This window comes from Zingiber officinale, chromosome 8B (assembly GCF_018446385.1).
Source record: "Zingiber officinale cultivar Zhangliang chromosome 8B, Zo_v1.1, whole genome shotgun sequence".
Classification (NCBI taxonomy): domain Eukaryota; kingdom Viridiplantae; phylum Streptophyta; class Magnoliopsida; order Zingiberales; family Zingiberaceae; genus Zingiber; species Zingiber officinale.
The window spans coordinates 38,341,962-38,356,737 of NC_056001.1; the positions used below are offsets into that span (position 1 = coordinate 38,341,962).

The 14,776-nt window shown below is 35.2% G+C and overlaps 1 protein-coding gene and 1 long non-coding RNA gene across 2 annotated transcripts; both read right to left on the reverse strand.

Moving 5' to 3' along the window:
- Window positions 1-1,021: 1,021 nt before the first annotated feature.
- LOC122015274 (transcription factor MYB61-like) lies at window positions 1,022-2,287 on the reverse strand. Its single transcript, XM_042572072.1, has 3 exons — window positions 2,070-2,287; window positions 1,866-1,995; window positions 1,022-1,770 (listed from the first exon to the last, which is right to left on the reverse strand). The coding sequence occupies exons 1-3, from the start codon at window positions 2,200-2,202 to the stop codon at window positions 1,137-1,139; spliced, it is 897 nt and encodes a 298-aa protein (XP_042428006.1). The 5' UTR covers window positions 2,203-2,287; the 3' UTR covers window positions 1,022-1,136.
- Window positions 2,288-13,617: 11,330 nt separating this feature from the next.
- Window positions 13,618-14,160, reverse strand: LOC122015276. The gene is made up of 3 exons (XR_006120868.1): window positions 14,055-14,160; window positions 13,880-13,938; window positions 13,618-13,693 (listed from the first exon to the last, which is right to left on the reverse strand). It is a non-coding gene; the product is annotated as an uncharacterized LOC122015276 (long non-coding RNA).
- Window positions 14,161-14,776: the final 616 nt, after the last annotated feature.

Below are 14,776 nucleotides of genomic sequence, written 5' to 3' on the forward strand. Positions count from 1 at the left end.
TTGTAAGATTGATCCATCCTCTTCAACTCGTCTGAAATTTCAAGTAGCTTCAAGGTCAAGCTCAAAAAATATACTTTGTTTTTTGTTATTTCGATTCGCAAGTTGCTAACTAATCTCCGTGTATCTTGCCTTCCACCCCTTAGTTTCTAAATCGAACTTCTAACAAGTTTTATGAACTCGAATAAGAATCTAGTTAACATCAAAATCTACGGTAAAAAAAATGAATAAATACAAATAGACGATGAATGCGAATGCAATAGATTTGGCATTGTGTCAGAGTCGTTCACAAAATTCTGATAAAAAAATAAGAAGAAGAATAGAAGATGGATCCTTATACTTCAAAGATCACACTCTACACCTGTAAACTCACATTCAATAATATAAATCCACAATTAACATCAATTAGATTACTTGTTGAGTTTATCTTTAAACATATAAATCGGTGTGTTATAAAATAATAACATATAAGCCGACCAGATAAAATTCAACATCACGTGATCTTGATCTCACTTAGATGAATTCGAACTATCGAAAACCCACGCGTTTATAGATGATCTTTGAATGTCAACTAGAAATTACTTGTCGACAATGCAAGCCAGCAGTCTGATGATGCCATTGCTAAGAATGTCGGAGTGAGTCAGAGTTCAGAAAAGCTTTTGTGGAAGAAGGAAAAACAGAAAGGCAAAATGAACAAAAAAAAACAAACAAACAAACAAAAACAAAAAAAGTCTCCACAATCAATTCATGCGATACAGAGTATGAACACATCAAAAGCATGACAAAGAATAGGGAAAGGATTTTTTTAAAAAAAAGGTCCCAACTTTTGCATTAAAGAGATTCACATCCGTGGAAATTTGCTCAAAGATTGTGGCTCCCTACCGGAATCAATTCACGAAAACTTCATGTTGCTTTTTCTTCTCCTTCTTCTCACTTCAGTGACGTTTACTTAATTTAAATACTAAGAGATGAGGTAGAACAGCTGATGCAGTCTCATTGCCGACACTAATTGCAATTAAGAAAGCCTAAAAATCTGAGACGATATTCATTTTACACACCAGAAAAATCATTCGATACACACAAATGACAAACCTGTAAAAATTGGAAATTACAGATATCGATTTCCATTTTGTGCTCCTTCATTCTCTGTTATGTTGCAGAAGCTTGTTGTAAATGTCAAAGGACTGCAACAGGGAGTGGTCGAGGTCGGTGAGGGTGGACTCGGCTTCCGGCTTGACATCGGAATCCATGGCGGAATTGGGGAAGGAGGTCTCGAGGTACTCGAACCAGTACTTGAGCTCGTCGGGCTCGGCTTCGAGCTGCGACTGGGGCAAGGCGGGGAAGAGTCCGTTCTCGAAGAGGGAGCTGCTGCTTTGGTCACTGCTGTTGCTGGAGTAGACTGCGCCGCCGCTGTGCTGGATTCCGTCGAAAAACTGCGCCGGGGTTTCGGGCTTTCTGGCGGGCGGTGAGATGAGGGGCTCGTGATTGATTTGGGTGAGCCAGAGAGGTTGCTGCTGCTGCCAATTCACTTGGTCGGAGATGAATTGGTCGGAGAAGATGTTTTTTGACTGCGAGGAAGAGTTCTTGGTGGAAGCGGGCTTGAGTTCGCCGGCGGGCTCGTCCGGCAATGGCGCGGAGGAGGCTTCCGCGAGCGGCTCGTGCGTGCTCGGGTCGATGCCGCGCTGCCGCATCTTCTTCTTGAGGCAGGAGTTCCAGAAGTTCTTGATCTCGTTGTCCGTCCGGCCGGGCAATCGCGCGGCGATCTGCGACCACCTGCAGCTGCGCACGTTAGCACGGAGACTCGCACTTCGGGGGCAAAAAAAAAAAAACCCTCCTCCTCCTCCTCCGCCGCCGCCGCCGCCGCATACCTGTTTCCCATCACGGCGTGGAGGTCGACGATGAGCTCCTCCTCCTGCTCCGAGAAGGTGCCCCGCTTGAGGTCGGGCCGCAGGTAGTTGATCCACCGGAGCCGGCAGCTCTTCCCGCACCTCTGGAGACCTGCCAATTCGACCGTTTCAGAAACAATAAGCACGCGCAGAAGGCGGCATTGTGCTGGCGGCCTGCGGCATTACCTGCTTGTTTGGGGACGGAGCTCCAGCAGCCATGGCCGTACTTTGCGATGTGCCTGATCAGCTTCTCGTCCTCCTCCGGCGACCACAGCCCCTTCCGCAGCTTCTGCTTGAAGCAGCAGCCGTGCCTACCCATTTGCAGCGGCAATGGAGAGGGAATTGGAGTCGAGAGAGGGGAGAGGAAAGCTCAAATAGGAGCATAGCAAGGGAATGAGGGAGGAGTCACAATCAAGTGGTTGGGATTAAGGGGGCGAAGCCATGGTGTGTGAGTCAGGTCGAACTGAATCAATCCATCGACAAGTCGGTCCATTTCGAACAACTACCTCCCCTCCCCTTGGCCCAACTGGTTTGGCAACTATTTGGGATCGACTGATTGAGGGGTGAAACCATGGGTGTGTGGATCAAGTCAGGTTAAACCCAACCGATCGGCAACTTGATCAATTTCGAACCACTACCTCTCCTCCTCTCATTCTGAGTCCCTGCTAGTTTGGCAATTATTTGGGATCCGCTAGATGACAGTAATTTTTTTAAAAAAAAAAAAGAAAACATGACAATTTCTAGTGTTTTTGTTTGTCTGTTGTTTTGTTTTAATGAAAAGAATCTGAATCATGTTTTGTGACTGTTTTTGTTCCGGTGAAAGTTTCTAAATAAAGTTTGCGAATAGGTTCATGAATAACTTGTTTATTAAAATTATAAATTAATACAGACATTTCTAAATTTTATAATATAAATTTGCTGACCGGCCACATAATTGGATCAGACGAATATATATATAAAAAAAATCTCCACCCATAAAATAAATTAATAAATATTGATCACCAATTGTGCCCATTATGAAATGGAGAGAGATAAATTAAATAGGAAAGTTATTTATTACAGCCAAGACTCAATCACGTCTTAGGCAATAAACGTTGATGATCAAGGAGTATAGGAAATGGCCTCTTTTGATTAAATGGGGCCAAAGTGACCATTTTTAATTAGTTAATATTTAATTAATTATAATATCATCGGTTGGAGTGGCGAAATAATTTGCAATTAATGAGCTCTCTCCGAGTATAATCTTTTATTTTATTTCATAATTACGCAACCTTCACGTGGTCCCAATAATGCTATGTAAAATATAATTAATTAACTTCTAATGATTGATAGGAAAATAATGATCAACTTGGATTATTCAAATTGCCATCTAATTAAATTTCATATAACAATTTTTTTAGACAAATATATCAGCCAAATTAAATGTTTTATTATTACAAATTATGAAAAAAAATAATTCATTTTTTTGAATAAAAAGTCAAAAAAATCATAACTTAAAATTTATTCCATTTTTTTCAAACTCAAAAAACTATTTAAAATATCGTTTTAGTGTTAAGAAACTTCTTATTCAACAGATTGCAATTGAACTCCTATTTCACTCATGTTAAATCATCAACAAGCTCCAATAAGCTAAGTGTCCATTCTAATGGCGACCATAAGATTTATAAGGTTAAAACGATTGGACTTCGATCTTCATCGGTTGGGGTACATGTTACATATGGTTTGGTTTAAGGTGTATTGTCGAAATGTGTAGGTCAATATGACATGAAGATCTTCTATTTTGTCTATGTTCTCTTTGTTTCTTTGCTATTGCCTTTGCGAATAATGTTTGACTTGTGATGCTCTCATAGCCTAATTGACTTGAACATTAAGGTATTGTGGGTTTAAGGTATATGATCGATCTAGTCCTTTTAGTATATAATTTTTAAAGCACGGTTTGATCGTGTATAATGTTTGACTTATGACACTCTAATATCTTCCTTGATTTTGACATTGTGGTATTGCGGCTTTTGACGCATCTTGATTGTGTTCGTATTGTGGTACGTACAAATTCTCGTTTGTGTTAGTGTTGATTTCGACTTCTACCTTCTATGTACATGCTTGTGATTTGATGAGGACGACATTGAGGCATTGTGTAGGTCTTCAATGGACATTGGTATGACTTGATGCTTGATAGTGCCTATATGGGGTCACAATGATTTAGCTTGTTGCTTTTGGTGATCTCTCTTAGAATTTAGAATCAACTCAAGTCATATTCCTTAACCGCTATATTTAGGTTGAATTCGTCGTGATGATTACGACTTTTGAATTCTCATCGTTACGTGATGATGATTATACTTTTCTTCGAAGAAGAATAAAAGTTAAAGAAGAGATCTCTCCGCTCTTTGTTCACATTTTAAGTTCTTTTAACTTTGTTGTGAAATATAGATATCCCATTAATTATACATAAATAGCGTCAAAAAAAAATTATAAAAATTCGAAAATAGCCATAGCAAGCACATGCTTAATCATGATTATTAACTTTGAAACGGGCTAACAGAGGTGCTAGGTACTACCATGATATTTAACTTTGAAAATGAACATTCTATATATATAATTAGATTTTATAAGTAACAATTACTTAACCCCTTAATTACCTATATTAATTATAGAAGAAATTTTATGCTATTATTAGTAAATGAGGGTCATTATCTAGATGAATGCCCGCAGAGACTTTAGATGAAATCTCATTTTCATCCAAAAAATTGATTTTAATTTAATAATATTTCATTGATTAATTGCTTGAGCAACAAAATATCATCATGATTTGGTTTCCATTTTCAAACCAAAGTTGGTCGCATAAAGCATCACAGGTACATGCCTTGCTTTTCTGTCAAAGTGAAAAAGATTAATTAACACAGAATGCTAATATTAATTAATGGTATCGTTGTTGAGAGGGAGATGAAGTGACAATTATAGCTACCGTAGTCCCACTTGATGATACCAATGTCAACTTCATATTTATACTCTACAACTTTTTTTTTCGCCCATACTTTAATAATGTTATTATTATTATTATTATTATTATTATTATTATCTTTTTGTTAGTTAACACTCCGTGTCCAGTTTATAACAATTAATTCTACGATGCCTAATTCGACCACACATAAATTTAAAAAAAAAATCGGAAAATACTCACAGTTAACTGTTCATCAACTCATGTTCGTAAGTCAACTGTTAGTTAATTCATCGAAAATGAGATTTAATCCTTAAATATCTAAGAAATTGAGAAGACACTTTGTCCCTGTACTATTACCTTAGGAGCAATGTTATTATTATTATCATCGAGAAAATATAAATTTATTGATCAAATTATACTACAAGAAAATCCTTGACTAACGGCAAATGATGTCATCACTGATAGATCTCTAAAAGAATTTAACTACCGATTTAATCTGTCGCTAGTGATCAAAATTTTCAATTCGATTGTTAAGTTAGCGATCAAAACAAAATCGGTCATTAACTTTTAGCGACCGAATTAGAACACGCATCTTAAACGATTTAGTCAATACTATTATAAATCAACATCCTTAAGATCATTGGACAAGTGCAGACCGGAAATGTATAGTGTGTATAGTGGATATGATGCGACAAATATTTATATTGCATCATTTGAGACGCGCTCAACTCTAAGAACATAAAAGACGTCGGAGGGGTTGGTGGGGTACTGGGAATAAGCGTATTCACTTTTTGTCATCATAAAATATGTTGGAGGGTTTGCTGGGAATTGCTCCGACGAGATTCCTCTAATACCTGAATCATCATTTATCAAGAAAGAGAAAAACAAATAATGTAAAGAAATAAAGAAAATTAGAGTTAGGATTGATGTTCAAATTAATTCCTCTCGTACTTCCAAACCCTAATGGGTTAACGGATCATAGGTTACCACGACTAATGGAAAGGGGAAATTATTTGAAAGCTATTCTTCGCTCAATTTACAATCTGAATTTGAAAAACTTTTGGTGTAATTAATTAAATAGTTTAGAGCTATTAAATTATAATAATATAAAATGTGTTTATGTTATTATCACTTTATTAAAGTGTTCACTAATTAAATATTAAGGATTAAGCATGGAAAAATAAATTGATTGAAAATACAATTTGAAGGAATTTTTAAAGACTAAAATACGTGGATTTTATCAATTTGATATAAAGTATAAACTAAAAACATGTGAGATTATTATCATAATAAGAAAATAAAATTAAAATTAGTTTGGTGGGATTTCTTTATGTTTCATTGCATAATTGAAATATACTATTCAAATAAATAATTCAAGTGTAGATTTTGTGAGACAAAGTACAAATTAAATATATTTTATTCCTTTTAAATGCTCTTGATTAAGCTATTTAGCCATTAATCAATTAAATTATCTTTCACTTTAATTTAAGTCCGTACCTATTGATATAGCCTCGTATAAAATCTTAATTGATATGCTTGTATTGTAGAAAACCCTAAAATTCCTAAACTCCCGACAGATTTGTTAGGTCATTGTGCAATTGTACTAGATCTTTTAGCTACAAACATTAACCTTTTGTTTTGTGAACGAAATGATATTCTTGGCATAACGAGCTATGTGATCTATATTGTTTTATGGTCTATTGATAGTGTCGGTATCAACTTTTATGCCGGCTATAGCGGCCTCAAGCTTAACACTAATTCTAATATATTGACTATTCGATTCATTAATAGATATGCTACTATCTTCGGTTTGTTGCGTAGACAATAGTAATTAATAATGAGAATATTGTTTGCGAAAAGGAATGAAAGAAGAGAAAAGAAATAAGAGAAAGGGACTAGCTAACAACATTGTTTGTCCATAATAATTGAGATTTAACACCGACAATAATTTGCACTTGCGTCCATCATTTTCAATCGAATTGAATACGCTACAATATATATTTCACAACCAAATTCCATTAATTATATTTAAAGGACATCGATGCCAGCCGGCCATGCCCACGTGTGCCCGCGCGTGCGTGGGTGCATGCATGCACGTGACGTTGGGTCGATTTGAACTTTATTTTAAATTTTAGAGTTTTCGGGGACGTTCTGAGTGATTTTGGAAGCTGTAGGGTTTTTTTTGTTAAAAGTGAATAATTAAAATATAAGGTATATAAATTGAAAGGGTATCTTTTAGTTTTTTTATATTGCAGCATGCAGCCCCCAAAGTAATAGTCCAAATTTATTCATAGTTGGTGGAAAACTCTGTTTTCCTTTTTAATCGAACGGGTCAGAACTTTGATCAAAAAATTAAATAACTAAATTATATATAAAAAAAATAGGCCGTCTTAATTTTTAAAAAAATTAAATTAAAGGACGTCTCATTCTAATTCTTATTATTGTTTTAAAAATATCTTATTTAAAAACATGAAAAGAATACTTCATCCTTTTTTATCTTTAAAATATTTTTATTTCAATATTTTTTTATGATTTAACCAAGTTAAAATATTTTTTTATAAAATTGAAAAATTGTATTTTATTATAATTGTTTTTTATATTTTTATTAGTTGAAATAATTTTATTTTATATTGTAATTTCTACTAAAGTTAGTATGAAAATAAAAATGTTTTTAGGTTAAAAAATAAAATGAGATATTTTTAAAAGTATATAGGATATCTTTCCGTTACATGAAACTTTTGAGCAGCATAAAAAAATAAAATCATCATGATTTAAAACAAAATAAATAATATCATATTACTATAGAGATATATAAATATCCTTTAAATATAATAAATAGTATTAGAATTATGGTTCATACCAGATATTATGTAGGATGATTTTGATCAGATATTTATGGGGAAGTTCAAATCATAAGAGTAATAATATTTCTTTATTTAAAGGAAGAGTGTTAAGATACAATTAAAATTTAACGACCCATAATAAATAATATCGTATCATCATTGAGATATATCAATAGAGTTTGAATTATCTGTCCGAACTCACGTGTCTTCTCATTCATCAGATGGACATGACATCTTTGAAATATGTATAATATTTTTTGAAAATATGATCTAATTTGTCCAATCGATGAGTTAGATAGAGAAAATATGAGAACTTGAGATAGAGAATCTAACGTTATATGAATATCCTTCTGACATCACAAATAAGATCTTTTCAATTTTAATTTTTATTATCTAAAAGTTTTTAACATTGATCATATTTTTTAATATTAACGTTTTAAAATTATCAAAATTATTTTAGTCTAATTAAAATTGGTCCAACGACACACTCGCATATACCGAGAAATGTGCATATTCGACTGGCTGGGGCAAAATGGGGGCCACGAAGGAATAGGGCAAATTGTGGCTAGCTGGGGGCGCGTGGACGTCAACTCGTCAATTACCGACGTTCTTCCTTTTCGGCGTCCAGCGACCGACACGTGCCGGTGAGCTATCGGCCTCGTCGGGTCTGCACTCACAAAGCCCCTGCCGCCTCGCGGCCTGCTCGCTGTCGCCGACAACAAGACGATCCCCCCGCCCGACAATTCACGACGGTCGAGGTGGGCCGCTGCCTGTCTGTCCTTCGTCGTCTCGCACGTGTTACCTCGGGGATCTAAGCTGGCAGCCGCCGCCGCCGCCAGCGCCCGGGTCTTTCGACGGCCCCTCCGATCCTGGTCTGGAGTAAATATCCACCTCATCCCTAATAATTCAAAAAATTACACCCGCCCTCTAATACCAATCTTCCTTGTTCAAAAATAAAAAAAAAAATTTAAAACTTTTACTGCAATATCAATCGTCAAAATTTAAAGGACCGACCTAAATCGAGGATAAATTTTTTGGATCATTTTTTACGATTCAGGGGATGATCCTAAGTATGTGTTGATGAAATACATGATCCCAATTTATAAAATCGGTAAAGATTATTTATCCCTATCAATATATATTTAAAAATCATCTTTTGAATCATAAAAAAAAAAATGATCTAGAAGATCTGAATTCATCTAAATCATATACCCTCGACGTAAAATTTCTTATGTTCACGTGTCACCGTCGGGAAAGCATCTTAATCATAAATACGGAAGCTCCACTTTTCTTCACTGCAAAACGTTAATTCTCGAAACTTAAAGGGCCATCCTAAAAGATCCATCCTTTGGAGCGTCGTCGGGAAAGCATCGAAAATTAATTCTCAAAATTGAAAGCGCTATCATAAAAAATATCTACCCCACTGACATTTCGGTGTCGGGCAAAGCATCTCGATTATAAATTCGATATCTCCACGTTTTTCCTCGCCAGCAAAGATCCTCAGGAGATCTTGTTTTGACTATTTTCACCTTTCATTTTTAAATAATTTTTTTTGGCCTGTCGACGACAGCCGAGACACGATGTCTTATTCATACTCGTCCATTGCGAAAGCTCACGTGGCAGAATAATACAGCCACACAAATTTAAAAGGAAAATAAAAATAAAAATCAAAGGGCGCCATTTTATCAGAATCATAAAAAAATAACGTCCATCTTTATTTTTTAATTAAAAAGTAAAAAGCTCTCCATAAAATGACATAACTTAACTATCTCCGAATACATTCGACATTATTTTTTTCGGGCACATCTATTAAATCATCATCATTTAGACGAATTTAATTTATGCAATAATATTTTTATTATGGTAGCTATGATATAATAGTTAGAATTTTATAATAGCTATAGCACCTCCATATTAAACAATATTTATATTGTAACAATGAAATGCTCAGTAGACGCCACATGGCTAAGAGAATATTGATAAAATTTATTAAAGTTGTTCCAATAGTTTCAATAGAGGAATGACAAGTTGATGTCCGACTTCTTAGACTCTCGGTCTTTCAGATTTACCGACTCTTTAGCCCCTTAGTTTCTTGAGTCTCTCAGCTCCTTAGCCTCCCAATCTCTAGGGCCTCCCGACTCTTTAGACTCTTAGTCTCTCGGGTCTCTCGGTTCCTTAGTCTCCTAGCCTCTCGGGTCTTTCTATTCCTTAGCCTCCTGACTCTTTAATCTCTTGGCCTCTCGGACCTCCCAGCTCCTTATCCTCCTAGTTTCTTGGACCTCCTGGCTCCTTATCCTCCCAGTTTCTTGGACCTCCTGGCTCCTTAACCTCTAGACTCCTTAGCCTCCCGGCTGTCGACCCTTGGGTCACTTGTTGGATATAATTATCCCTATTTGGTGGGCTTATTTGTAAGTTACACATGTGAATACGATCCGAACCCTTTAAAGTGATCTAACTTATGTCTAGTGAGTTTCGGGTAATTAGATGTGGATTTCATATGTGTAGAACCTATAGTGTCACATCTATTATCATCTATTTGCTGATAATAGATGTTTAGTATATATGGATTTATAGTCCCACATCTATTATCATCGATGGACTGATAATAGATGTGCACTATATAATAGGTTGGTCCCCAGAGGATTAGGGTCATCTTGAGGCGTCTCTTCGTTCCCCATTGACGAAGAGAATCCGACGTCGTCAACCCTAACTCCTCTGGAAGGCCAACCTTCTTCTCCTCCTTCTTCTCACTACAACAAAAACATTAAAAGACAACGGTTAAAAATCGTTGTCGTAAGCCTTTAAAACCGTTGTAATTGGCAGTGTTGTTAAAAGTGGGGGACTATGACAACGATTTTAAACTGTTGTCTTTGACTGAAAAGACATCAGTTTTGCAACGGTTTAAAACCGTTGTCTTTGAATGAAAAGACGACGGTTTAAAACCGTTGTTGTTTAGAGTATTTTTTTAATAACATTGCCCGTTACAATCATTTTTGAAGCTATGACAACGATTTTTAAACCGTTGTCTTTTAAATTATTATCTTTTAATACCAATATATTATATTTCAATATAAATATATAATAAAGAATCATAATCACAAAAGAAAGAATATTCATCACATCAATATCATTCAAAATGTTACTTATACAAGAATTACAATCACAAAAGAAGAAACATGTCTCATGTTTAAATAAAATTTATCTCAATACAAATAAATAAATAAGTTCCATTTATAACTAATGAACAATAGCCAACTAATGAACAAGTCCCATCACAATCTTCAACTTGTAGGATTTCATTGAACTCTTTTTTCTCACTTGCTGATTCTTTTTCAATCAGTATATAAGAATTGGCAGTCACTGTTATAGCCTTGCATATAGCAAAATGAATAAAGCTCAATGGAGTGAATAGCTTCATGTAGCTGAAACCAAAAAATTGGGACAAGCATAGCTTAATGAAGATGATGTAAGAATTGGCAACAAGTTAATTCCAATAAACTGACCAGTCCTGCCCCAACATGATCACGAATGAAAGCTGCATCGCTGTATCGCTCTTCCTCTATAGCTCTCTATGGCAACATGAGTGCTTAGAATATAAATTAAATACAATAAGTGCATAAGACAAGTTTCATACATTCATAATAGTCAATGTTGCTCCAACAATATCCTTTTTTGTAGCACCAGTTATGGCCAACTTCAGCTTTGCAGCTTCTCCATAATCCTCTCTTAAAATAGCCTCATTCAATTGTGACTGAAATAAGGCCATCACATAGCATGAAACTATCAGCAAAACTAAAGCCACAGTGGTATGAACAAAATTGTACACCAGAACATAATAAACTTGACTCTAACAAAAGGAAATCAAGTTTGGTATATTCAGTTAAGCTTCAACTTCTAATTTAGTGGTGTTGTTTGTGCTACTGTCTTTGGGCATAACAAGCCAGAGTGACCATGGTCCAAAACTTTGAACAAGACTGATTTTACCAGCCAGTTGATAGCCTATACGATGTGAATTATTTTCATATAACCTTTACAAACCTATAATAAGATCTGAACTAACATTGGCATAAACCAAATTGTGCTAACTATACCAATTTTATGGATCAGTATAACTGTTAGAACCAGCTGATATCATTTCAACTCGTCACAAGGACTCTTTGAGGGTTTTTTTTACACTGTTTAAGTTATTTTATACTTCTAAACCCAAACATTTCTTATCTGATTCCCTCGCTCTTTACAATATTCCACTGAAATGGCTGATTCTCTTAATTGATTAATCACAAGCGGATGCACAAGACGACTGACAATGAAATAACCATGTAATTGAACATAAAAGTAAAACAGTTTTCTTTATAAATAAATATTAACCGACCCAACTCCACCACCAATCTGAAAACATCAATCGAAGACTAGAAGATTTTACATTTAAGACGGAAACAAGTTTCTCGTGTTCTTCAATCTCCGTAAAATGCTGCTTCCACCTCTCACAATCCCAATCCTCCCCATTTTCCTTGACCGTAGTCACCTTCTTCTCCTCCTCCGTAATGCAACCAACAAATTTGGATGGATGACGCCTCAAAACACTATTGCATTAAAATACAAAAGAAAATCAACTTTTTTCCTGATCCAAAAATCTTAACCTAACGTTTACATAACTACACTTCATCAAATGAATGTACAAAGTAGAATACTAGTTTGTTTGTGTTGCATATAAAGCAAAAAAAAAAAAAAAAAAGAAAGAAATACAACCTAGTTACTAAAGAATGATCAAACCATATGGTTTATTGGTTGCATAATAAGGGCACCATCAACTCCTGCCTCTGACATGCACTGGAAGAAAAGGCAAATATGTCAAGGATTTTTTTTTTCATTTAAGAGCATTAAATAAGTTACAACAAATCACATATGATTGATTGCAGCAAGACAACTTGGAGTCTGACCACCAGATGGTATTGTAAGAAATGGTAGTTCTTCGTTCTATCACTTTATTCTTAGCAAAGATAAAGAGTATATTCAATAAATTGCTCCACAATGTGATATACAATCATTCTCGAACAAAAAAAAGTAATGTATCAGTAAACTCACGATTACTGGTAGGTTGGGGGTCCTAAACAAGTATTACAAATAGTTCTTTTACTGAATATATAACAAATCTAACTGTGAAAAAATTGAAATGTGAAGATAACAACAATACACTACTATTAGGCAAAGTATCAAACAAGTATCAACAAAATACAGTTCCTTTTAATAATGTATAAAATGCTATTATACCGCCAATTTATCAACCATGACACTGGATCAATAATTCCAATAATGTGCACAAGGATAAATAGATAATATGAGACAGTTATATTGTTTGAGTTTGGAACAATACAGGAATGACTGATTTCTAGCAATAAAATTCTAAAAGACCAAATCTCAAACGTCCAACATAGTTGGTGAAAGACCATAGATTCATATGTCAAATGTCAGGCACACAACCCGTCGTACTAACCTAAAACAAAACTCCAACTTAGGGCAGCTAAATTCTTCGCCTCTTATTGCTTCAAACCGACTTCCTTAACCCCAGAGATTATTTGAAACTCCTATCCAAAAAAAAATCCAAGTACCTTGAGCAAGAAATCAGCGTCCCCAGGGACGGAAGGGTCCTGGCCAGGAAAATAAGGGTAATTCTCTACAGCCTACATGCCAAGGAGGAATCATCAACATCAGATTCTTTGTTCTTAGAGGTTTGGATTGTAGGTTATTTTCTTTGTAACGACTTGGATGCTGAGATCTCTAGTTATGGCATCATCTCCTAGAAGCCAACATGACTACATGAAAGGCAAGCAAGGTTATGGATTCTAGTGAGTACTTAGATAGACTTGAACCTTCCTATAGTATCATCTCTAGTTATGGTACAATCATTTTTCAGAAACTTAAAGGGAAGTTGTTGATGTATAAGTTGTACTTGAGTTGGACTCATTTTAATGTGTTGGCAAAATCTATGACGTTATGTTTAAGTTGGACAAAACTTCTATATCCTCAAGCTTTAATCCATACAACAAACTTTAATGAGAAAAGTAAATGACCAAATTAAAGATAAAAACATGTTATAACTACATGCGCAAAAGGAAAAAAATAATATATTCTGATGCATAAAGCAGCTGGTCAACAAAACATGCACTTGTCTAAGAGTTTTCATACCTGATACAGAGCATGACTTAACTCTTTACCTAGCTGTGTGTAATTGATTCTCAAGTGCAAAATTAGATAGCATCAGAGCATCTTATTCCTGTTTCAGCAGAAGAAAAACAACATTAAATTCCTTAAGGATTAATACATTAGTTGTAAAGTATAAAGAAGGATTATTCTAGAAAATTAGGATAAGGACAAGCGTGTTCTGATTACCGCATGCTCCCATCTCCCGTGTTCTGATTACCTCTTCTAACAGAACACCTGTGACAAAAGTCTTCCATGAGTTACAAGAAGACAATTCAGGTCAAACTTCAAATGATTAGGTATTCTATTATTGAAATGGATATATGCTTGCTCTCTATTTGCTTTAATGGGGATCCAACCAATGTCCCTCATTATCCTAAAAACCTGCAAAAGCACCATGGTTCTGCATATATTAGTTGATACTTTGCTAGAATTTGAGATTAGATAAAAACTGGGAAATCATCTCACTGAAGCTTGAACATTAGAACACACGCTACCTGACATGTAGAAAGTGATTAAAACATGATTGATAAATAAGGACCGTTTTGATTACACAGAATAGAACAATAACAAATTCGATGAACTTGAGCTTACAAAGTTACAACATTTGTAGTTACAAAATGACAAGGTTCTTGCGAATCAAGATTTGTAGAAAAAATATCACTGTTTGATTATCCTTCCAGCCAATACAATTGCTCACACAATTAGATTTTCCCTAAGCCTTTGGATTAGCATAAAGCAGTTCATTGAACCGAACCTACCTCACGATGTCCGTGATTTAAAGCCCGAGATAAGCTCAAAACTCAATGGAAACACATCGCATAGTAAATCTTCAATTCTTCACCCTAGATATCGAGAATCAAATGTAGCCAACAAGGTAGCCAAAATATGGTAATCAAGGAGACTCATCC

What these genes read in the sequence shown, in the direction of transcription:
- LOC122015274 (XM_042572072.1), bottom strand. Translation starts at nt 2,202, where the DNA reads ATGGGTAGGCACGGCTGCTGCTTCAAGCAGAAGCTGCGGAAGGGGCTG. An exon ending in CTCCGTCCCCAAACAAGCAG is followed by an intron (nt 1,996 to 2,069) that starts GTAATGCCGCAG and finishes TCGAATTGGCAG; the next exon opens with GTCTCCAGAGGTGCGGGAAG. An exon ending in CACGCCGTGATGGGAAACAG is followed by an intron (nt 1,771 to 1,865) that starts GTATGCGGCGGC and finishes GCGCAGCTGCAG; the next exon opens with GTGGTCGCAGATCGCCGCGC.